General features: G+C 50.3%; 1 protein-coding gene across 3 annotated transcripts; it reads left to right on the forward strand.

The window, feature by feature from the left end:
- Positions 1 to 4891: 4891 nt before the first annotated feature.
- On the forward strand, positions 4892 to 20687 carry ZNF598 (zinc finger protein 598, E3 ubiquitin ligase). Of its 3 annotated transcripts, none has more exons than XM_062614809.1 (12): positions 4892 to 5228; positions 8465 to 8577; positions 9496 to 9625; positions 11740 to 11951; positions 12471 to 12688; positions 13426 to 13543; positions 14175 to 14356; positions 15549 to 15621; positions 16198 to 16955; positions 17822 to 17957; positions 18884 to 19034; positions 19166 to 20687. In XM_062614809.1, the coding sequence occupies exons 1-12, from the start codon at positions 5058 to 5060 to the stop codon at positions 19511 to 19513; spliced, it is 2610 nt and encodes an 869-aa protein (XP_062470793.1). In that variant the 5' UTR covers positions 4892 to 5057; the 3' UTR covers positions 19514 to 20687. The 3 variants fall into 3 exon arrangements, with proteins under 3 accessions (XP_062470793.1, XP_062470795.1, XP_062470794.1); XM_062614811.1 differs by having other exon boundaries at positions 18890 to 19034; XM_062614810.1 differs by having other exon boundaries at positions 15552 to 15621.
- Positions 20688 to 23091: the final 2404 nt, after the last annotated feature.

The following is a 23091-nucleotide window of genomic DNA, read 5'->3' on the forward strand; positions in this document are numbered from 1 at the left end:
GCTATATTTGTAAACCCCTTGGAGATATCAAAAGGGAGGCGTGTTAGCAGTCTTATTCCTGGACCAGCTTTACGACTAGATTTAAATATGCTACAAATGTGTTGCAAGAAGCCTAAATCTACAAGAAGCCCAAGTCCTACATGTAGTTCTCACTGCTCATGGTGTCCCTGTAGGTGTGAGATTGATAAAACCTCACTAAAAACCAGCAGCAGACAAAAAGCATCCAATTACTCAGAGCAGAGTGGCTGGGCAGAAGCTCTGAGCTGCACTCCCAAAGTTACCATCTCACCTCTCCAGCTTCCCAAACTTTAGCAATGCTGAAATGGGGATGAAAATGTATCTTGTCACTTGAAAAGCACGCTTGGGGCAGGAGCAGGGAGGGAGCTGGAGCTGTGTGGCTGCTGCCCACTGACATTGGCTCATTGAGCTCTCCTGAGGTCCTCATCCATCTGGTTCTGGAAATTTACACCCTTGTTTCACCTTGAAAGCCTAATGCTGTTCCTTTCCCGTGCTGTTGCTCTGAATTCCCATCTAGGTACTATATTTTCTGCTAGCTGCACTTACTCTGCTCTCACCCTCCAACAAGCCGTTACTAAAGAAAACTCTATCTCTAGGCTAATGCTTATGAGTGCCTTAAAATACAACTCTTCAGAGTGTGAGGATCCTGCTCCACCCTGGTCATCCTCCCCCTCTCTTAAGGAATCATTACTTTTCAGAAAAGCTTGTATCACCAACCTACACATGGTCAAGGCTGTGAATTGGAACCTGCCCTCAAAAAGAGGTACCTGGGTGATGTCACTGCTAGTAAGAGGCTGCTTGAGGCTTATTTAAAGAAGAAATTATCACTTTTAACAGAAACTTTGACAAATAGAAGCAAATCTCCCTGTTACACACGAAGCATCCTGCTGCAAACAAACCGCATCCACATCAAGCTGTGCATATGAAATTAATCCAAGGCATAACCTTTAGCTCTACACTTGCACAATATTTTAGTGCCAAACTATAAATATTTGATCTGTTGCTCTTCTAAGCAAAATGGATTTGTTGTGCTCGTCTGCAGAGTTATCAACTATTCCAAAGTATATTTATTACTGGCTAAATGACTTGAAAAGTGCCTTTTCCTTCTTATGTTATTAGGTGATATTTAGGGAGTAAATGTGGAAATTTACTATCCTGAGCATCAAAATTAACCCTTTATCTTGGAAAGGAAACATTTCCTGTCTGGCAACACACAGAACTAAGGACCAACCAAGGTATTTAGCATACACACTGCAGCCTAGTTAATTATATATGATTATGTTCCTTTATGTTTTGGGGTCACACTCAGTGCTACAATCCAGCTTCCATTTGCAACCACTAGAGAAATAAACCAGCATCCTTAAGTCATCAGCAAAGAATGATTCAATGCATTGGAAGAGTACTATAAAAACCTCTTTGCACAGCAAAATAAATTAATCTAAGCCCATGACTCACATACAACTGCAGGATGAGTTTTCAAAGTGATGATGGGTTGAAAACAGGCTTTGGTGAATAGTTGGAATATTGGCTTTTTAACAATTCTTTGTTCTGCTGGCTGAGAACGCACACATCAAGAAAGCAGGAATTCCATAGGATCATGGAATCCCAAAGAAGTTTGGGTTGGAAGGGGCCTTAAAGCTCCTCCAGCTCCAACCCCTGCCACGGGCAGGGACCCCTTCCACTACAGCAGCTTGCTCCAAGCCCCTGTGTCCAACCTGGCCTTGAGCACTGCCAGGGATGGGGCAGCCACAGCTTCTTGGGCACCCTGTGCCAGCGCCTCAGCACCCTCACAGGGAAGAGCTTCTGCCTAAGAGCTCATCTCAGTCTCCCCTCGGGCAGGTTCAAGCCATTCCCCTTGGCCTGTCCCTACAGGCCCTTGTCCAAAGCCCCTCTCCAGGTTTCCTGCAGCCCCTTTAGGCACTGGAGCTGCTCTCAGGTCTCCCCTCAAGGAGCCTTCTCTTCTCCAGGCTGAATCAGCCCAGCTCTCTCAGCCTGGCTCCAGAGCAGAGCTGCTCCAGCCCTCGCAGCATCTCCGTGGCCTCCTCTGTACCCACTCCAACAGCTCCACATCCTTCTTATGTCAGGGACCCCTGAGCTGTATGTTGGTTTGTTGCAGATAAACTTCCTGGACCTAGTTTGAGATGGAGCACTAGTGGGAGTGTGTCATCTGACTGGTGCAGCTTCCACTGCTGATGGAAGTTCTGCTGCACTGTGAAAGGACACGAAACCTTCAATGGTTTCCCTCTTCACACACCCACTACTGTAAATACCATCTGAGAAGCAAAAGATGCCCCTGTGGGTGAGTTGCTGGGGATGCTGCCTGCCAGCAGCACGCTGGGTAAAGAGCCAGTGCTTCGTTTCACCAGGAGTATCACACATGCTCCGGGTGGGAAAAACACGCTGGCACAAAGGTGCTTTGCAGGAGTGAGTCCTCGGTGCTCCTGGCCCTGCAGGTAGCTGAAAGGCAGAAAGCACAAAGCCTGGCTGTGCCCAGTCACTTTGTCTCCATGTTCCTTGTGATGAGTAATGTCACTTTTAGGGCTAATGATGCAGGTGTGTTTGTGCTCCTGTGCTGGCCATGCGCGGGGGGGACATGCGTAATGGCACAGATGAGTGACACTCAAGACAGCACATTACTGCTGCAGCCTCCAGCTCATCTCCTGCTAATTGCTCTCCAAAATGATGCAGTTTGGACATAAAAACATTTTCAACAGTATCATTAATTCCAGAGGGGAGGGGGAACATTTCCTGCAGTGATTACAGCCAGCAACCTCAGCCATTCCTCATTATTTAATAGCACCCTACCAAACACACTTTAACGCTGATTATCAGAGAGATCTGTATTATCTGCTCAACTCTGGAGTGGGATAAATGGGTCTCTTTAGGAGAAAGTGTTACCTGTCGTAGCCAAATTCATTTATCTGTTTTCCAAAATACTTATCAAACATAATACTTAATTTATTTTAGAGCACAGATGTTGTTAAATGATGCTGGTACTGGCCTAGACAACACCACGGTACATTTTAATGAACTCTGCTACGTTTTCTGTGCTCCTTTGTCCTAAAATGATCATTTATGCCTCACAGAAAATGAGGAGCATCTTTTAACTCAAATAACAAGGAATTCAGTGGGGAAAAAAAAAGCAGATCGGAATGATAAGGATTGTCCTTACCGTCCTAAGGTATGACAAGGATAAGCGGTTTGTCCCATCTTGAATAAGCCACGATGTGCCCAAGCACATCGTTGGAACTTACTGCACGTTTTAATGTGTTACTCAGTGTGGTTTGTCTCCAGCCTCCTTCCTATAAACACTGTAGTTTATGCTGAGATGGTTTGTCTTTAAGGGTTCTCATGTCATGCCAATGAGTAACCTGAGCACTGACCTGCTCCACGGAAGGAGGCTCAGAGTGAGCTGGAATCCTGCTGTGCTCACCCTGCAGCACCAGCTCTGCGGGTCACGGGAGGCACCCCCCACAACGGGCTCATTCTGTCAGCCCTGGGACACTGGCAACCCTTGACTCAGGGGACAGGACTCCAGGAATGTTTACTCAGCGGGTGACACACGTGGTGACGTGGCACAGAAGCTTCGTGTTTCTGGAGACGTTTTGGGTAGATCCAGCAGCAGAACTTCCGCGTTTCACAGGGATCTGCGCGGGTTTTTCACACCGGGAAGGGAAAGTGGCTCCACGTTGGTCATTTAGTGGGAATCTGGGAAAGAAAAAGGTGGGACACCTTAAAGTTTGGAAAACTGCGTCTCTTCCTCTGTGCTGCCCCCAAACGAGCTTTTGTGCTTTTCCACTCTACTTCCAGAGGAACATGGCTGCTGAGCCGCTGCCAGCGCTGTTCTCCATGCTCCTGGAGCACCCTCTTCTGTTTAAGGAGTTGCAGTTCCCAGCTCCCACCCCAGCAGCAACGCACAGACCTTTCAAATACAAAATCAAACCGCAAAGCGGGTGCAGGAACATGCATTTACCTCGCAACTGATGGGGTATGTCAATGATTAACTCCGGTTCCACTTCACTCTCTCTGAAAGCTCGGAGAGCAGTGCAGGTACTGGATGTGTGAATCACCACGGGCAGCACAGGTTGTGCTCTGACTGTACCAACATGAGCAGAGGCCATTTGTGGTGCTGTTCGAATGGGTGCAACATCACAGACTCATGGAATGGTTTGGGTTGGAAGGGACCTTAGAGCTCCTCCAGCTCCAACCCCTGCCACTGGAGCAGCTTGCTCCAAGCCCCTGTGTCCAACCTGGCCTTGAGCACTGCCAGGGATGGGGCAGCCACAGTTTCTCTGGGCACCCTCTGCCAGCGCCTCAGCACCCTCACAGGGAAGAGCTTCTAAGAGCTCATCTCAGTCTCCCCTCGGGCAGGTTAAAGCCATTCCCCTTGGCCTGTCCCTACAGGCCCTTGTCCCAAGCCCCTCTCCAGGTTTCCTGCAGCCCCTTCAGGCACTGGAGCTGCTCTAAGGTCTCCCCTTCAGGAGCCTTCTCTTCTCCAGGCTGACCCAGCCCAGCTCTCTCAGCCTGGCTCCAGAGCAGAGCTGCTCCAGCCCTCGCAGCATCCCCGTGGCCTCCTCTGGACTCGCTATCCCACTTTCCACACAGTTTCAGGTACACTTTGAAACAAGCTTTCCCCCAACCCCACCACATCCCCTGCCTCCAAAGCACCTTGTACCGGCCACGGCTCGGCCGCGGGCGGCACCCGGGGTCCGCCTACCGCTGAGGGGGAGATCAGCGAGACCCTGCTAGAGCGGCTCCGTGCGGGGGGCGCTCCGCGCAACGCTTCTCTATGGTCGAGTGCCTGCCGCTCTATGGTTCGGCGCTGGCGGACGTGCGGTGACGCCAGGAGGCGTGGCCCGGGGGGGGGGGGGAGCGCGGCGCCGCTCTAGGTGGAGGCTCGCGGCTGAGCCCAAGCCGGCTGCTCGGCGGGCTCGCGTCTCTATGGTGGCTGAGGCGAGCGGCGCTCTAGGCGTGCCTCTCGATGGTCCGCGCTGTCGCTAGGCGGTGCGGGGCCTAGGCCTCGGCGGGTCGGCGCCGCCATGGCCGCCTCGGCGGGCCCGGCGGAGGGGCCGTGCGTGCTGTGCTGCGGGGAGCTGGACGTGGTGGCGCTGGGCCGCTGCGAACACCCCATCTGCTACCGCTGCTCCGTGCGGATGCGGGCGCTCTGCGGCGTGCGGTACTGCGCGGTGTGCCGGGAGGAGCTGGCCCAGGTGAGGCCGCCGGGGCAGGGGCCGGGGCCGGGTCGGCCGCTGTGGAGAGCGGGGCCGTGGAGCCGGGGCACCGGGAGCTGTAGAACGCTCCGAGGGGAACGGGAAGGGGGGGGGGGGTGAAGCGTACACAGCCCGGAGCCGTCCGCGTTTATCGCTGCCTGCCCGTTCGGAGGGGACGGGAGAGGGTCGGGGGTAAAACATGAAGGAAATAGCGTTTAAAGGGGGTGTTTGGTTGTGTACTGAGAGGGCTTGCCCTGCGGAGCTGGCGTTGCGTGATCCCGGGTGAGTGTGTCATCCTGCCCGGTTCCTGACTCGCTGTTAAGCTCTGGGAACAACGCGCGTTGTGTCCGTTCAGGGCTGGCTCCTGCCTCGCCTCCCGTCCCTGTTGGCCTGAGCTGGAAAAGGGGTTTTCCCCTGGGGCACAGCATTCCTGATGGATTCCTTCAGGGGAGTCGCGCCCATGCTGTGACTCGGTGTGGACCGAGGCGTCGGCAGTGAAGGAAAGTTTGAGGGTGTTTGTGAAAGCAGATCCTCGTGTGTGGGTTTGGTTTTGCAGGAGTAATGGAGAGACAAACCCTCTTGGGAGTAAAAGGATTGTTCCTGGCGCCGAGTGAAACCCACTGAGGTGGCTTAGGAAAGGGAATAACCCAGATACATCGGGGGAGTGGGGCTTTCCCCTTAACCCTTCCCCAGCTGAGCTCTTTGCTTTGGCTGCTTCTTGTGGTGTTCAGAAGGTTGGAGGGGCTGAAGATCCTCAGCCTTTGCAGAGGCCAGAGGGGTCGATGGGGTTTTTAGCCTGAGCTTGCGGGCATTAAGTAGCCTCTGAGTCCAGCAAGATGCTCATGGAAGTGGTTTTATCCCTGCGCATCCTCTGAGGAGCTGCTGCTCCGCTTCTCCCATCTGATGAAGAGCAAGGAGTGAGCTTGCTCTTCATTCTGAAACCTGCTTGGTGCTTGGTAATCCTGAGAGTTTGATAGTGCTGTGTTCTGAGCCTGGTCATTTAGCCACCTTTCCCCGCCTTTATGAACTGTTTAAAGTGATCCTGTTCTAATGGACCGAGAGGTTATTTCTGATGGCGCTGCTCTTCTATCCCCATTGTCTCCGAGTGCTGATCTAACGTTGTTCTCTCTGCTCACCCTCTGGCCCAAGGAAAGAAATCAAAGACAGGGGGTGTATAAACCCCATCAAAACTGCTGTTAAATGAACGGAATATATTTGTAGGACCTAAAACCAGGCACCACAGTGTGCGTGGAGTTAGCAGAGGCAAGGAGCAGCACTACTGAGTCTCGGTGGTGGTGTACAGAGCAGCATGGCCCCAGCGGGTGAAGTCACAGCAGTGTCCAAAGGAGGTGTAAGGATGAAGATGAACACAGGCTGGGATGGAAGAGAAAGCAGGATCGACCTGTTATGGTAATAGGTGCTTTCAGGGATGCATAATCATGGCAGTGACGTGAGCAAGGGTTGCGTGTTGACCTGTAAACTCCTGCATGCTTGGCTCAGGCTGGGAGAATCTGTCAGGAGGTGTGTGAGGCTGTTCTTGGAACTGCTATAGGGAACTGTCTTGGATTCTGGTGGTAAAATCTCCTTCTCAGCAACCCATTCCAACTGCAAATGAGGTTTGGTTAAAGAACTTAGGTAGGTTTTGTTGTCAGTTATCCAGCAAACTGAAACTTGCATTCCCTGTGTTTGAAGCTTGATGTTTCAGCAAGTTGGGTGCATTTTTTTGCCTTGGTTAACTTAAAATTGACCCAGCTGTAAAGTGAGCTTTTCAGAACGCCACAAAACAAGACACAAAAGGCTTGTTCCATGGTATTTCATCCCAACAAGGGTAGAGGAGTGACTTAACAAGACTGAACTACACGTGTATTGTACAACTGGATGCTTTTGTTAAGGTTGTAAGTATCTCTAGAGTTAGAGTGCTTACTGTAAGGACTGAAAGGTGCATCCTGTATCCATGTCTCAGCCTTTCCGAGCTACTGCAGGTAACTCCAGCTCTGTCAGCACTGCTGCTGCTATGCCAGCAGTTCCCAAAGTGGGAACGTGCACCAGAGCAGATCAGCAGCTTCAGAGGAAGGGTGAGATGCTGTAATGGCTGCAGTGTGAGACCTGAGCTGTGGGAGGTCTGTGGGAGCAGCTGTGAGCCAGCAGGTCCCCTCTGGAGGAGTATGGTTTTGTCCTGGGTTTGGTTGGGATAGAGTTCATGGAATTCCTAGTGCTGTGTTTGGGCTTAGTCTGGGAGCAGTGCTGATAACACACCGATGGTGTAGTTGTTGCTTACCCTGAGCAAGGACTTTTCAGTGCTCATGCTCTGCCAGTGAGGAGGGGCACAAGAACCAGAGGGCAGCAGAGCCAGGACAGCTGACATGAACTAACTGAAGGGATTTCCATAGCATAGCACATCAGGCCCAGTATAGAAACTGGGGTGAGTTGGCTGGGGGCAACTGATCACTGCCTGGGGACTGGCTGGGCATCAGAAAGTGGGTGGGAAGCAATTGTACTGTGCATCACTTGTTCACCTTGGCTTTGATTGCTCTTTCTTTTTGTTATCTCACTTACTATAGTCTTTATTTTGGTTATTAAATGGTCCTTACCTTGACCCACAGGGTCTTTTCTGATCCTCTCCCCCATCTCACCAGTGCAAGGGTATGGTACTCACTTGCCAGCTGGAGTTAAACCGTGTCAGTGGTACAGATAATTTGGGAAGTGATGTAGTGTTTTGTTTCTTGCTTTCCTGGTAGTTAAGGGAAGCAGGAGCAGTGCTGTCCCCATCAGACCCTGGGTAACATCACTCCTCACTTACACGCTGTTGGTTTGTGGGTTATCTCCTGCCAGCAGGTAGAGGGGAGCTGAGTGCGGGGCTCCTGGCAGCGCTCGCTGCAGAAGGGCTTGAATTGGTTGAAGATATTTCCTCACAGCACAAGTGTAGTAGCACAACCAACCATAAAAGTGTTTCCTGATGTGGTTCAAAATCCAAAGCCCAGCCCAGCCCAGTCCACTTTTGTGGAAGCTGGCTCCATGGCTGGAAGTTGATAAGGAGCTGTCACGGTGGCTTTGCTGACAGTAACTGGGGGGGTGGTGACAACCAGCTGGGACTCACCCAAAGCTCTGCAGGTGCCATCCAAGCTGCAGGCTGCAGCAGGTTCTTGACAAAGAGAGTTTGTGCTGAGGGGTTTATCCAGCCCCCAAAGGCTGCAGCCCCAGTGTGCTCCCACTGATCCTGTCTGCCTGTCCTGCAGGTCGTCTTCGGACGGAAGCTCACGTCCTTCTCTACAATAGCACTTAACCAGCTGCAGCATGAGAAGAAATATGACATTTATTTTACAGATGGAGATGTTTATGCACTGTACAGGTGAGTCCTGGCATCCTTCTGGTAACTTGTCCCTGCAGCAGCATATTCTGGTCTGCATTACGTGGCAGAAAACGCGTGCTATAGAGAACAGCGTGGCTTTGTTTTGTGGGACTGGAGTGGCTGGCGGTGACACACAGCACAGGGACAAGAGGCTGGAGCGGCTCAGTCAGTGGGAATGCTCAGGTCCAGGGGTGGCAAAGGGAGCAGCTCCTCAGGGCTGGGGTGTTGGATTCACTGACACCTTGCTCTGTCAACAAAAATTGCTTTTTGTTCCTTTAGCAAGAGCAAACTTGCTGAAAGGCTTTTCATGCCTTGCATGGCTGCTGTGGGAAGCAGTGAAGCCTGAATTGCTGTTAGGTAGACTCCCAGAAGCACAGGCTGGTTTGGGTTGGAAGGGGCCTTAAAACACAGCCAGTTCCAACCCCCTTCCAGTGCAGGGGAATGGGGTTTGCCACTGAGCCCAGTGCTGCGACCTCAGCTCTTGGTGGGAATCACTGTGGGGTTTTTGTTTGTTCCCCCCATCCTTTTCTATTCATCTCTCCCCTCTGTATTCTTCTGCTTCTGGCAGTAGAAAGGGTAATTAAATTGGATGTGAGTGCTGCATGCATCAGCTGGATCTTCAGTTTAAGCCAGGGGCTTGTTGCACAGATGTGGTACAGCACACTCCAGTGTGTTACTTACCCTGTGACCACCCAGCTCTTCTCTTACTGCTCAAGCCTCTATGTAATTTGGTTCTGTTCTGTTCCTGCTGTATGACAGAGTATTCCTGGAATAAGCAGGCCACTAACCTCATTACCGACTGCTGGGGAGCTGTGAAAACACAGCCTCTGCCACTGAGGCAACATTTGGGTTTTGATACAGATATGGGGTTCTGAGAGGGAATTGGATCATTTCTAGGCAATCTTTCTTGTCCCTTAGGAAGCTGCTGCAGCACAAATGCTCCTTGTGTCCAGATGTGAAGCCATTCAACACCTTTGCAGATCTGGAGCAGCACATGAGGAAGCAGCATGAGCTCTTCTGTTGCAAACTCTGTGTTAAACACTTAAAGGTGAGATAATTCTGGTTCAACATGTGGGAAGGAGGGATGCTTTCTGCAGGAGTCCCTTTGGGGTTGGGAAGAAGGGAATGGCTGAACAGCACCCAGAGTTTCCTTTGTCTGCCCGCATGAGGCCAGTTGCTTTGTTTCATGTCTGTCTTCTTCCATAAACTGATTAATGGAGAAGGCCTGGAGGTTCTCAATGCATTGAATGTTAAATTAAACCCAACCATATTCAAAACCTTCTGATGCTGGCTCCTCTCCACATGTAAATACCAAACCCCAGTGGTGTGGTGGGAAGTTAATCCTGACTTGTAGGCAGACTTTATCACAACTCTAATGGTGGAGATCTGATGCCTGTTTAGATTTACACTTGTCCCAATTTTAGGAGCTAAAACTGTAACTGAAGGAAGTATTTGGTGCCAGTTCAGGAAGCAGAATGCACCATGGAGTGATGGATTGATTTCTCGGATCAAAGTCAACGTGGCATTTACAGTTAGATCCTGGACAGGATGAGAATCCATCTCACTGCTTTAATGAAAGATAATTCTATTTCATTGTTGTATGTATTTGGTCAGAGCAAATTTCCTGTATCTTGTTGGCCTGATTGGGAAATGAAACTCACTGTTGCCTGCAGTTGAGGTCTCTGTGCACACACAGAACGTGACCAGGGGCTGCTTTAAATGTATTTTACAACCTGCTGAAGATAAAACAGTTACAGGAAAGCTGAGTTGTCAGTGGCTGAAAAGACGATGTGTGTTGAGCCTCAGAACTGCTCATCTTGCCATCACCATCAGCATCCTTTCTTCTTTGTCTTAGTCCCACCCGAATTTCCCTGGGAAGGGCTGGTGTTATGTCACCAGGTGATACTTTTTCACAGTCTCAAAGTCAGAATTCCACTTAGAGCAGAACCTGGAGTGGGTTTTGTACTTCTGAATTACACATCAGACAAAATCAGCAGCCACTGCTAAGTGAATTCTGGGACTGGTAACATCAGTGTCTAATAGCTGTCAGCATTCCTTAGTGTGGGAGGAGGGAATTTAATGCATGAATGCATATATTTAGAATTCATGACACATGGGGTTGTGTGTTTTCTTTGAAACCAATTCAATACCAACTTGGGGAAGTGCCTTTATCCTGCAGTGCCATGGTTGGTTTATGGCAGAGCCGAGCTAGAAGGGACAGGAACCAGAAGCGATCGGGTTGGCCTGGGTTCTTTTTTAGTGGATTGATTTGCCTCTTTCCTGTGGTCCTGCAATCACTGGAGCTAATTCAAGGGAAGTGCTCAGGGGAGGGCAAGGCCACTCCTTTGGGGTGCAGTGTCCTTTGAGCTCAGGTGCTGAGGTGTTTCCATGGGCAGCTGAAGCAGCCAGCGCTGACAGAACACGTTTGCCATTGAGAACTCACAAACTGTGTTAGAACTTGGTTTAATTCCAGTGTGTTGCAGAGATTCTTCTTTCACAGACAGAAAGTTCCCACTGAAAAGAAGCTCTGACACTTGAGCAAAGCCAAGCAAAGCTTTTCGCAGAGCAAGTCACCAGCCCTTGTCCAGGCAAGGGATAAAGGAGGTTCTGTTCTCAAGGTTGTCTTGATCTTTCTGGCATCTTCAGAACCCATCCTACCAAAATAGCTCGTGTGTTGGTAGGGACAGAAGGTTGGCTTGGGTGGTAACACAAGGTTTGCTCCCTCTATCCTTTGTATGTAGCTATCTTGGGGTAGTTGCTGTGTGAGGGAAGTAAAAGAGCTCACTTGTGGTTTATGGGCTTTTTTAGTTCAAATATGCAAAGCACTGCATCTTCATAAAGACGTATTTAGGAGTTTTCCCCATCAGAGATTGTAATTTAGTTTTCTGCATTATGTTAATACAGCAGAAGAAACGTGAAAGGGGGAAAAGATGAACCAGGTCCGATTCCAGTGTTCAAACTGAAAAGCAAGTTGGATTTAATCTGGATCTATCACTTGAGTTTTGTGTCCTATTCCCTGAAAGTCTGAGGTGTTGGTTGGCAAATTGCATCCTTCTGAAGGGAATCTTCTTCTCCTGGAAGCAAAGAGGTTGTGCACAGCCCAGCTGGTTCCAGTTAGGTCTCTGTTCCCAAGAAGTAACACATAGATATCTATTTCTCCAGATCTTTACGTATGAACGGAAATGGTATTCCCGAAAGGACCTGGCTCGCCATCGGATCCACGGGGATCCGGATGACACCTCCCACCGCGGGCACCCCCTCTGTAAATTCTGTGATGAGCGGTACCTGGATAACGACGAGTTACTGAAACACCTCAGGAGGGATCACTATTTTTGTCATTTCTGTGACTCCGATGGTGCTCAGGAATACTACAGGTTCGTGCAAGAGCTTATTCCTCTTCCTGCAGCTTAAATACTGAGGGAAAATTCCTTGGATCTGCTTTGGATTTGGGGGGGGAAGAAGTGCTTGGAGACAGAGTGCAGGAACGCGAGCAGGTTGGCTGCAGTCTCTTCTGTTCCTCAAACCAACAGCAATCACTTTCTGTCTGTTCATGTTTTCAAGTTGTCTGTGTTAATATTAAACATAAAAGGCTGCATTTTGCAGCTATCTGCAGCTTAGCGTGTTAACTCTAATGCTCCACAATTCAATGCAAACCAGAGAGAAGCTTTCTTGTATGAAATACATCCCTTATGTGCACTGGATGGGATGAGTATCGGCCAGTAGGTTCAGGTTAGCTACTGGGATCAGGTATTAGGGTCTGTGTTGACTGTACGCAAGTGGTTGTAGTTGAAGGCTTGCCAACCACCATGACTTGTCTTCACCTTTAAGAGGGGGGCCATGCAGCATCCCTAGGGTGTGTTGGGAAGGTTGAACTCGGCCTCTTCTCTTCCCAGCGATTACGAATACCTCCGGGAGCACTTCCGTGAGAAGCACTTCCTTTGCGAGGAGGGCCGGTGCAGCACGGAGCAGTTCACCCACGCCTTCCGCACCGAGATAGACTACAAAGCTCACAAAACAGCCTGCCACAGCAAGAGCAGGGCAGAGGCCAGGCAGAACCGGCAGATAGACCTGCAGTTCAACTACGCTCCTCGGCACCAGAGGAGGAACGAGGGTGAGCGGGGATGAGGTGGACGGGAACACGTTCGTTCGACTGCTTTGAGGGGTTTCCAGGGACATCTGGTGAACGTTTCTGTACAAAGAGGGGGGGCAAGTCCTGCGACAGCACCCTCAGGGGTTGCAGAGGTGGTCCTTGAAGAAGAACTTGAAGGGCCCTTGGCAATCTCATGTTGTGTCAGAGCTGGCCTTGCTTTGGGCAAGGGGATGGAGCAGAGGACACCAGAGGTCTCTCCCTACCTGAATCGTTGCAATTTTTTTCCCCTTTTGTGGATTTAATGAAGATAGGTAATTTTTAGGAAAATTGGTGACTTCCTGCTCCAGTTTGTAATTATATGAATGACTCCTGTTACATTTAACATAAACTTAGTGATGAATGTAGACCACGAGGCCAGAGTAGCATACCCACTTAGGTGTGCAGAGATCAATAGATACATAACTTCTTTGTGGAACTGCATATAGAGAGCTGCATAAAACCAAAATTACTCAAAACTCACCTCACAGGTTACAATAAGTCCATATAATGCAAACTGTATTGTAATGCAGCAATCCTGAAGGCTATAGAGACTGCTTAATCATCAGAAAGAAATCAGGATAGACTTGTTTGTACTGGTGTAATTCTGCTTTTTTCAGGTAGGGTGTGATGCCCTGGTTAATAACTGAGTTAATGCCCAGATTATTAACTTTTATGCCCAGAGAAATAACTGAGAGTGATCAACCATCCCATCTGTTTAGGTGTTATAAGTGGAGAGGACTATGAAGAAGTTGACAGGTACAACAGGCAAGGGAGGTCAGCCAGGTTGGGTGGCCGAGGAAGCCAGCAGAACAGGAGAGGCAGCTGGAGGTACAAGAGGTGAGTAGCACAGTGTGTGTTTTGCTTACCCATTAACAGTGTTTGGGTGCACCAGTAGGAAGGGAGTGAGTACAAAATTCGGGGGCCTCCCTACTGAATCCTTAGCTGAGAGCAGAACTAGCTTTCAGTCTATGCCTGCGTGCTGACTACGTGCTTGGTCCAAGTGGATTTACTTTGTGCTTTATATATACTACGCATCTAGCCTTCTTTTTCTGGCTGGCTTGTTACTGGTGATTCCACTGGTGGAGAAAGTCCATCTCAAACCACTTGTATGTTAGTGTCACGTGTGGATCGTGCATGTGTGAAGAGTTCCTGACAAACCATGCTTCAGAGAATTACTGTGGCCTACAAATATGATTTCATGTGTTTGAAAATGAATGGGAGAGATGGGTATCCACAAGTACCGTCTCTCAGTTCACCCCAGTTTCTTCTGGCCTGGATTGTTATTAGCACATGTAGAAGGTTGTAAATCCAGGGGGTGAGTGCTGCCTGTCTCACCCATCAGTACTAGGGTTGTTTGAGCCTTCTCAGACCCTGCTCCAGAGCTGACTGGAGAGGTGAGAGCTGGAGTGAAACAAAGCTGCTTGGTGATGCTTAATGTCTGACCAAGAAAATCTGCCCTGTCCCGCAGGGAGGAGGAGGACAGAGACGTTGCAGCCGCAGTCAGGGCCTCTGTGGCAGCTAAACGGCAAGAAGAGAAAAAACGGGTGGAAGACAAGGAGGACAGCAGCAGTAGAGGTAGAAAGGAGGACGTGAGGGATTCCGAGGTGCTCAGCTCCAAACGTGTGCCAAAGGCTTCAAACGATGCCACAGGTTAGTGTGGAGCACGTTGTGCAGCGGGATGGGTCTGGAGATCAGCGTGGTGAAAGCAGGAAATGCCATGCAGGGTTCTCTAAAGCTGGTGGATGTGGATAGAGCTATGCAGAACCTTAATCCAACAACATGGAGTTGTGGTGGAATGTTTCCAAGTGGGTTGGGATTCCTGCAGCAGGTTATACTTGAAGTGGAGCTGGGTAGAAATCTCGGCTGCAGTTAATGTCCAACAGTGTGTGTGATGTTCCATCCAAATCAATATAGTAAGAATTGCTATTTCCTGCTCTAGCACGTAAGCACTCATTTATTGTGATGCTTGAGCTGAGTTTCTGCTTTTTTTGGGGGAACAAGTTATGGTGAAAGCAAACCTTTAACTGGTTTGACCCACGTCCAGTTTGCTCCAAATAGATACAACGCAATGGTGTTTTGATATTAGTGTTGCTCCAATGCATTTACCACTGGTTTGTTGTTCCTATACCAGGATTTCACTTAAAGATTATATGCTTTAAGTATGGGCTGAGAGCTCTGTGGTTAATGGTGCAGCTCAGCTGGGGATGACAGGCAAGGTTGTCTCTGCCAGTGGCCCATCCAACCTCTGCTGTGTGCATGTTATCAGTCCACAGCATGGGATTTGGATTCTAAGGCAAATCTAAATGGGAATGAGTTATGTTTCAATATAAAATGACTGCCCAGGAGCTAATTGCTGAGCAGCTTGGGCATCTGTGCAGCAGAGGTGTGATGGACTGCTCCAAGGAGCAGCTTTCCAAACAGAGGAGCATTGGCATCCATCAGGTGGAGCACTGAGGCTCTGATGAACATCCTGACCCTATGCAGGCAGCTGAGTGCTCACTGCTGGCAGAGGGGAGGAGCAGGAGTGCTGGGGCATTGGCTTCTTGGTCTGTAGAAGGTTCCCTCACAAAGCACTTGGTTGACATGAACCCTTTGCTCATGTTAAGTGGCATGAAAGCTGCAGGCAGGACAGGGTGACATAATGGTGAATGCACTTAATTGAAGGAAGTGGTAATGCACAGATTGAAATTGTTCCTTTGGAATGTCACCGTGAATGACATCACCAGCTGCTGAAAACAGGACTTGTTAATGCTGCTGCTGTGTTCATTGATAGCCTCTGCTCCAGAGTGAATAGGTTTGAGTTGAAAATGTCTCTTTGCTCTTTTTGTCCCTGTTCCAAAAGAAGCAGCTGCTAATGGTGCTTTAAGCCGGGATGACTTTCCAGCCATCGGTTCAGCAGCGGGACCTCTGCAAGGGTAAGTCTGGGCAAGGCTGCAGCCAGGAGAAAGCAGGTTTAGAAACTTCCTGGTGTTGTGCACTTCTGGAGAGAGTAATTGTACACAGCACTTAAACCACAAGTGCTTCCCCCCTGCCCTGCTCCCTTCTGCCTCGAGCTGTTCTGTGCTGGTCACCCACATAAATGCCAGCAGCTGTTGCTTGATCTTTTGGTGGTGGGAAGTTCTCCATGTTCTCCATTCCAGCCATTGATAAGCTGTAGCTTATCTTGAAGGAGTTAAGGTTCCTCACCTTCTGAAAGGGGTGATGATGAGAGCAGTGTCTCTGCAGGATGTGGCAGCTCAGTTGCACCTGTGTGTACAGCTCTGTGTGGTCAAGGTGAGGTGTGCTGTCGTGGTCCTGGTGACCCAGCAAGAAGACACCCATTCCAGACACTGGTCAAGCATAAGCCTGAGCACATTTGTGTCCTGTAACACTGGGTCAGTTGTGCCACCCCTAAGTGACAGAGGAAGGGCACAGAGGTCTGGAGCTGCCTGTTGGAGTGGTGCTGTCTCTGCAGCACTGGTGTAACAGGACGTGCTTTTCCTCTCTTACAGCTCTTCCCAGCCAGCAGTGGTTAAGCTTAAAGAGGAAGATTTCCCAAGCTTGTCATCCTCTGCAGCACCCACCATCTCTTCTGGCATGTCTTTGACCTATACAACGACTGCAAAGAAAACAGCTTTCCAAGAGGAGGATTTTCCAGCTCTGGTGTCCAAAATGAGGCCTAGCAATAAAACAGTAACTAACATTACATCTGCGTGGAACAATGGTTCTAGTAAGAGTGTGGTCAAAGCCATTAGTAACCCCTGCGTAAATCAGATAGCCAAAAAACCCTCCTCCTCCTTGAACAGCACTAAAGGAAGCAAGAAGAGCAATAAACTCCCGCAGTCAGACGATGAAGACGGCGGTAGTGGCCTCACAACCCAGGAGATCAGAAACACACCAACCATGTTCGACGTGTCGTCCTTGCTGGCAGCTTCTACCTCGCAAACCTTTACGAAAGTGAGCAAGAAGAAGAAGGTGGGGGTTGAGAAGCAGCGCCCATCGTCCCCACGCCTGTCACAGGAGACAGCCTTCCCCAGGGCATCCACTGAAAAGCTGCCAGAAGCAGAGCACACCTCAAGTGCTCTTCACAACCCTGACAGACCCACAGCCGTCGTGAATGGTCACTCAGAGAAGCCGTTAGTGGTCTGTAGCACACCCAAAGAGCCCCCTGGCCTTAAAAAGCCCACAGTGACTAACAAATGCCCTTTACCTCAGGAAGACTTCCCAGCTCTTGGGAGCTCAGGATCAGCCAGAATGCCCCCACCACCAGGTAAGCGCTCCAGGGCATGGTGAGCTTTGCTTGGAGGTAGCTGAGAGAAGTGTGGGATGTGGATGAGACACAAACTGTTCCTCCTGGCTCTGTGTGAGGAGCAGCTCTGCCACCATGTCTGGGTCAGGCTTTGAAGTTAAAAAAGGCAGCCTGGGGGACATAGAAGAGTTTGAATGTCCTCTGTGAATCATGGGTGAAGCAGTGGCAATGGTGGGAGACTCTGAGGTGTCTGCTCTCTGGGAGTGCTCACACATGAGCAGCCTTTACCTGTCGCTGCTTTCTGAGTCATGACAGACACATCTGTGCTGCTCTGCTTCACCAGCGAGGTTGGAAGTCCCTGCAGGCAAAGGGCATCTCAGTGCCTGTGACCACTGCCTGCTGGCACTTGTCACTTGGCTTCTTTGGTCGCCTTCCTTCTGTGCTTGCAGAGATTTAATGCCCTTGCTATAATCATGTAGAGCTGGAGTAACACAGCATCAAACATGACTTTTACAATGGTTCTGATGAAAGCAGCCCATCAGGAGATGCTGCTGCTGCTCTGCAGATACTGCTACAGCACACACTGCCTCGTGCTGGGGTGACTTCTGCAGTCACTTCACTAGTGCAAAAGTGCTTTTCATTGTGAGTTTGGGTGTTTTGATATTATTTTCTATTGAAAAGGTAGATTAATAATGAAAGCATTTTCCCTGCTGGGCAGTGCTCCTTGACCTGGCTGTTAAGGCAGCAGATTGCCACCTCTACTTTTCAGGTTTCTTCCAATAGAGATGCCTGCAGGACTTAGTCCTTCTGGAGAGTGCACCAGCCCACTGGAGGTGATTGTAGATGGTGGTGCTCTAACTTCCTGCCCCTTTTCTGCTTTCATTTAGGCTTTAACACTGTGGTGCTATTAAAGAATCCTCCTCCACCTCCAGGACTGTCGGTGCCTGTTAGTAAACCCCCTCCAGGTTTTGCTGTTATTCCATCCACCAACATCACTGAACCTGTCACTACGTCTTTGAAAGAGTAAGTAGAAGTCCTTTGGGGTAGAGTTGCTTTCCACATTACATCTCTGTTCTGTTCTGTGGGCTTCAAACAACGCATGAAACACTCTGAGGGGAGTAATTCAGAGCAGGTCCTGACACAGGCCAAGGCTTCCTGATTCCCATTGGGAGTCCTGTGGCTGCTGGGGGCTGGATTCAGGAGAGCAGTGGAAAGGGAAGCGCAGGCATTGTGTGGAGGCAGATCTGAGGGGATGAAAACCTGCACAAAGGGGCAGCTCAGACCTGAGTCCATTCTAGATCTGAATATCTGCAGCTTCAGGGTATTTCTGAGCCTTTCCAGTGACTGCATCTGAGGCCCAGGAGCGAGGAGCTGCAGCCCATTCTCCTCAGTGACCCCTAAATGCCTTCGTTGCTCTGAGCTTTCCAGGAGCTGGTCTCCCCTGGGGTAGAGAGATGAGTTCATGGGGAAGATTGGTGTGCCTTTAATAGAGACATCTGCATTGATCTGTTTGGGTTTAGTCACGGTGCAGTCTTTGTTGCTCACGTCTTTTAGTGACCCTTGCTTACAAAGCTGCTACTCAAAGCTGTGTGTTAAACTTGCATTTTCAATACTGTCTCCAGGCAGAGCTGGAATCTGATCCAGTAATCCCACAGGATGCATTTCATTGTCCTGTTAAGGCAGCTTTGTGCTGCCAGCAGCAATTGCATGCGTAGTTGAGTGGAGAAAAGGGATGCATCTTCTGGAAGAGACCATCCATGTAATATATATCTTGTGTATGTGCTTGGAGCAAGCTGCTCTAGTGGAGGCTGTCCCTGCCCGTGACAGGGGGCTGGAACTGGATGAGCTTTACGCTCCCTTTCAACACAAACCAGTCTTAGGAGCCTATATTATGTTCTGTATCTTTGTATGGCACGAAGCAATGTCAGAGTCACTTCTGGTCTTCCCAGCTCCAGGCCAAAATCCTGTCACGGCTCGTACCTGATACCTGAGAACTTCCAGCAGAGGAACATCCAGCTCATCCAATCCATTAAGGAATTCCTGCAGAGCGATGAGTCCAAGTTCAATAAGTTTAAAACTCACTCGGGGCAGTTCAGGCAGGTGAGTGAGCAGGAGCCCCCCGGGGGCTGGGACCTTCCTCTGTGCAAGGGGTGAATCCCCCTGGGGCTTTCATACATCCGTGGCTTCGGTTTTCCTGTCCCCTCATTAATCCAGCTCTGTTTCCACCCAAGGGTCTCATTTCTGCAGCCCAGTATTACAGAAGTTGCCGGGAGCTGCTTGGGGAGAACTTCAGGAAGATCTTTAGGGAGCTGCTGGTGTTGTTGCCGGACACGGCGAAGCAGCAGGAGCTGCTCTCTGCCCACAACGACTTCAGACTCAAAGAGAAACCAAGCTCCAGCAAACCCAAAAAGAACAAAAGGAACGTTTGGCAAACGGACTCCAACTCCGAGCTCGACTGCTCCATCTGCCCGACGTGTCAGCAAGTGCTGACCCAGCAGGACGTTGGCACCCATAAAGCTTTGCATATGGAGGACGAGGAGTTCCCGTCCTTGCAAGCCATCAGCAGGATCATCAGTTAGCTTTCCCGGTGACCAATAAAGCAGGCTCTGCCTGGGGAGGTGTGCTCCTTGGGAGGAGCTTTGGCAGCGTCGCACGGCCCAGAGCCGGGGCTGGATTAGTCACACGCGGGGAAACCACCGCTGGAGAGCCCTCGGGGTGCTCCACAAATGCAGAGGGATCACGGGACTGCGCCGGAGCTGAGGAGCAGCCCAAGTCTGAGCTTCCAAAATGCCTGAGTAGAATTAGGCTCCAAGCGCCGGGTGGGCAGGAAGGGGCCACCTTCCTCCTCTAACATGCAATAGCTGGGGAAAATCCTCTCTGATCTGAAGACTGGCAGGGGACACCATAGGGGAATGAGCATCTGGTTTGGGGGTTTTCTTTCTTTACTGGGGGGCTCTGGGGGAAGATTATGAATTACTGAAATAACAGACACAAAAGTGGCTTCCTTTATCATCTTTTCTTCTTGTGCTGCTTGTGTGACCACAAGGATCACAGCAGGCAGGGGCACGGAGGGGCAGAAGAGATGCTTCTTGCTGGTGTTAAGCCCCCAACAGCCACTTGAACAGCAGGAGCAAACCATTCCTGTCTGAAACCAGAATCCATTCTGCTGCTTGAAGAAGGGGACCGGTCAAGTGCTGAGCTGAACGGGAAGACCTGAAGTTGCCTCTGCCCTTTTACCTCCCCTGTTCTTTACAGAATCTTCTTTTGTAGCACTGCATGTAGAGTATTGCTGAGGCTTTACCTCCTGTAAAGCACTTCACAGGGGTTTTATTTAACGACTGCCATGTTCCTCCTTTCTTGCCTGTATTAATGGTGGGAGCTCCAGACCACACAGCGCGTTGGGCCATTAAATGCTGCTGATCACTCACCGTGTTCATCTGCAGTGCCTTGAAGTGCATTTCTCTGGTTCCAGTGCTCCGTGCTACCCAAGGATCGTTCGTCCAGCTTGGCCCTGCCTGGGTGCCACCGCTCTGGAGCAGCTTTGCTTTCATTGCTCAGCATCTCTTAACCCCACCGCTCGCAGCCAAGAGGGGAATCTCTTCGTGCTCTGAAGTTCCTCCTCCTCCAGCAGCAGCGGGTGCCAGGAGCCCTCCCTCAGTAGCTGTACCTCAGTGTCTGCCTCTGCCCCATCCCTCCAGACCAGGTTTAGTTCTTTATAACACGTAGGAATAAAGATGAGATTAATTTATGGAAGTTTTAGTGACAAAACACTGCTTTTCTTAAGCATCGTTTCCATGGCATTGAGCTTGGAGCGTTCCGAGAGCTACACGAGGTTCTCCTTGCCTTATCCTTGGTTTTTTCTGCTTGCTGCAAAGTGCTTTTGTTTTTTTCCTGGATAATTTAAGACTCTTTAGGATACCTGGATGTGCTGCGTTCAGCACAGGGGCCCTGAAATGGGCTGGGGAGGGTTCTTTGGCTGCATGAGATGCATGAGTGTGTGACAGGAGCTCTGCTCCCATTGCTTCCTTCACTTTGGGAAGTTCAGGGGAGCTTCTCTCACCTCTTCCCTTGCTTTCCAGTTCATTTCCTTATCAGCAGCCACTATTCCCCCTTGGCTGTACCTTTCCTTGAGGATCAAGCTCCACTTCCCTTGCTCCTTGTGCCCACCTGATGAAATAAAAGATGACCACGGGTTTTTTTCCAGGCTGCTTCGACTGGGTTTTAAAGTCTTTATTGAAAATAAGTTGCAGTGGGTACACGGACACTGGAAATCCATCATCACAGCTTGTTCCCCCAAAAGATAGCTTTATATATATATATAATATATACAAAAGTTGTAAACATTTGTAACTTGGTTCCATACACTTGATACTACACCGCACATAGTGACAACTGCACCTCCTGGAAGCGGTCTGCTCACACAGAGGTATCTGCAACCCCAGCCTGACATCGGCAAACCCCGTTTGGCATCGGTCTGATAGGAAAACTCTTGAGGAAGGAGAGGTGTAAATACCTCTTGCAGCTAAGGACCAGCAGCTGAACGGGGCGTTCAGGTTGATGCAGTGAGGGCTGAACTGAGGGTGGGAAGGGGGTGTTCTGTCACACACACAGGTTCAGATGCTGCCTAGAGGAGCACAAGGAAGGAGCAGGAGCAGCCCTGGCTGCTCTCCCAACACACTTTGGGAAAGCAAAGGCTGGAAGGAAGCCTACAGATACCTACAGGAGCTTTTCCTGAGGGAAAGGCTGAGCCCACCACAGTCGTGATGTGATTTCCTAGGGAGTGGACCATGACAGCGCTTGGCTTAGTAAGTGACCTTGCAGCCACGAAGGGGTGGCTGTAGAGGGAGGAGGCTGTGAATCCTCCCATAAGGAATTGCTGGTTAACAGAAATGGAAAGGAAATGCTGGAATCATCACTGAGCTGATAGGGAACTCATCCTGCAATGGGTGCAGGCGCTGGAAGCCCAGTGGCCTGTAGGCAGGACAGCAAGGAGGGTCTGCTCAAGCTGCATGATACAGAGCCATTTAATGCAGGTACTAAGTTCTCAGTCAAGCAAAGCTTCCAGCTGGGCAGGAAAGCTGAAAATGTTGGGAAAAATCCAGTACTTTCAAAGCTCTTTAATATGCTTCAAATAAATGCACAAAGCCCGTGCTGGGGTTAACTTTTGAATTGCATTGTCACACTGCCAGCACGAGGCCATCTGAAGACCCATCTCCAGGGAGGGTCCAGGCTGGTTTGAACTCTGCTCCTGACACCCAGGCTCAGCACCAGGCAGCTGGGATCAGCACAGCCCTGCCCCGGCACACTGGAGAGCTCCAGGAGAGCCAAGGGGCCATGGGACAGCACAGCCCTGGTATCCCTTTAGGCCATGGTGTGGATGGTGACAAGGCAGGCAGTGCTGCTGTACCAATGCAAGTGTGCAGGAGGGTAAAGAAAGGGGAGAGGGAAGTGCAGAGATGGATGTTACACATACTTGCAGCTCAGGTAATGCACCACGGTTATCACAGCGATGGGTCCAGCTCTAACTGTAAGGTTGTGTGCGGTCACAGGCTGTACCTGTGCACACCGGTCTGCCTGACAGGTCACAACACGCTGATGGGTGACAGCAACACCCAGCACGGCAGGCGTGGGTGCTGTGGGAACTCGTGGAGAGCCCGGCAGGAGGATTCCATGCAAGGGATGTGCTGTGGTACCACAGTGATGATGGCTTGTCCCGTCCTGCCTCAATGGGCTGATGGTGGAAAGCACTCAGCTGTGGGCTGCCTGCCTGTACCTGCTGCCTGCAGAGCAGCCTGATCCTTCCCATATACCTCACTGGGATGCTGCCCCCTCCACCAATAGGGACTGATGTTTTGGAGGGTAAAGCTTCCTCAAGGTGCCTGTTAATGTGGTTGGACACGTTATTCCCAGCTCCCATTTAATCAAGGAGCAATCCTGCCTTCCTGCTGCGCTTGGATGCTCAAACCCCTTCCTCCTTCTCCTCATCCTCTTCTCCTGCCAGCAAAACGCATCCAGGTCCTCACTGCCACTTCCAGGTGGTTGAACGCTGCCTTTGGGGAGCCGTGATTGCTGCTGACTGCAGACACCTGGACTCATCCCATGTCCCCACTGCTGCTCCCAAGGTCAGTGATGGCACAAGAGCGTTCACTGGGGGGGG

Source organism: Pezoporus occidentalis, unplaced genomic scaffold (assembly GCF_034315485.1).
Source record: "Pezoporus occidentalis ecotype Australia unplaced genomic scaffold, CSIRO_AGI_Poc_V1 ctg178, whole genome shotgun sequence".
Lineage (NCBI taxonomy): Eukaryota > Metazoa > Chordata > Aves > Psittaciformes > Psittacidae > Pezoporus > Pezoporus occidentalis.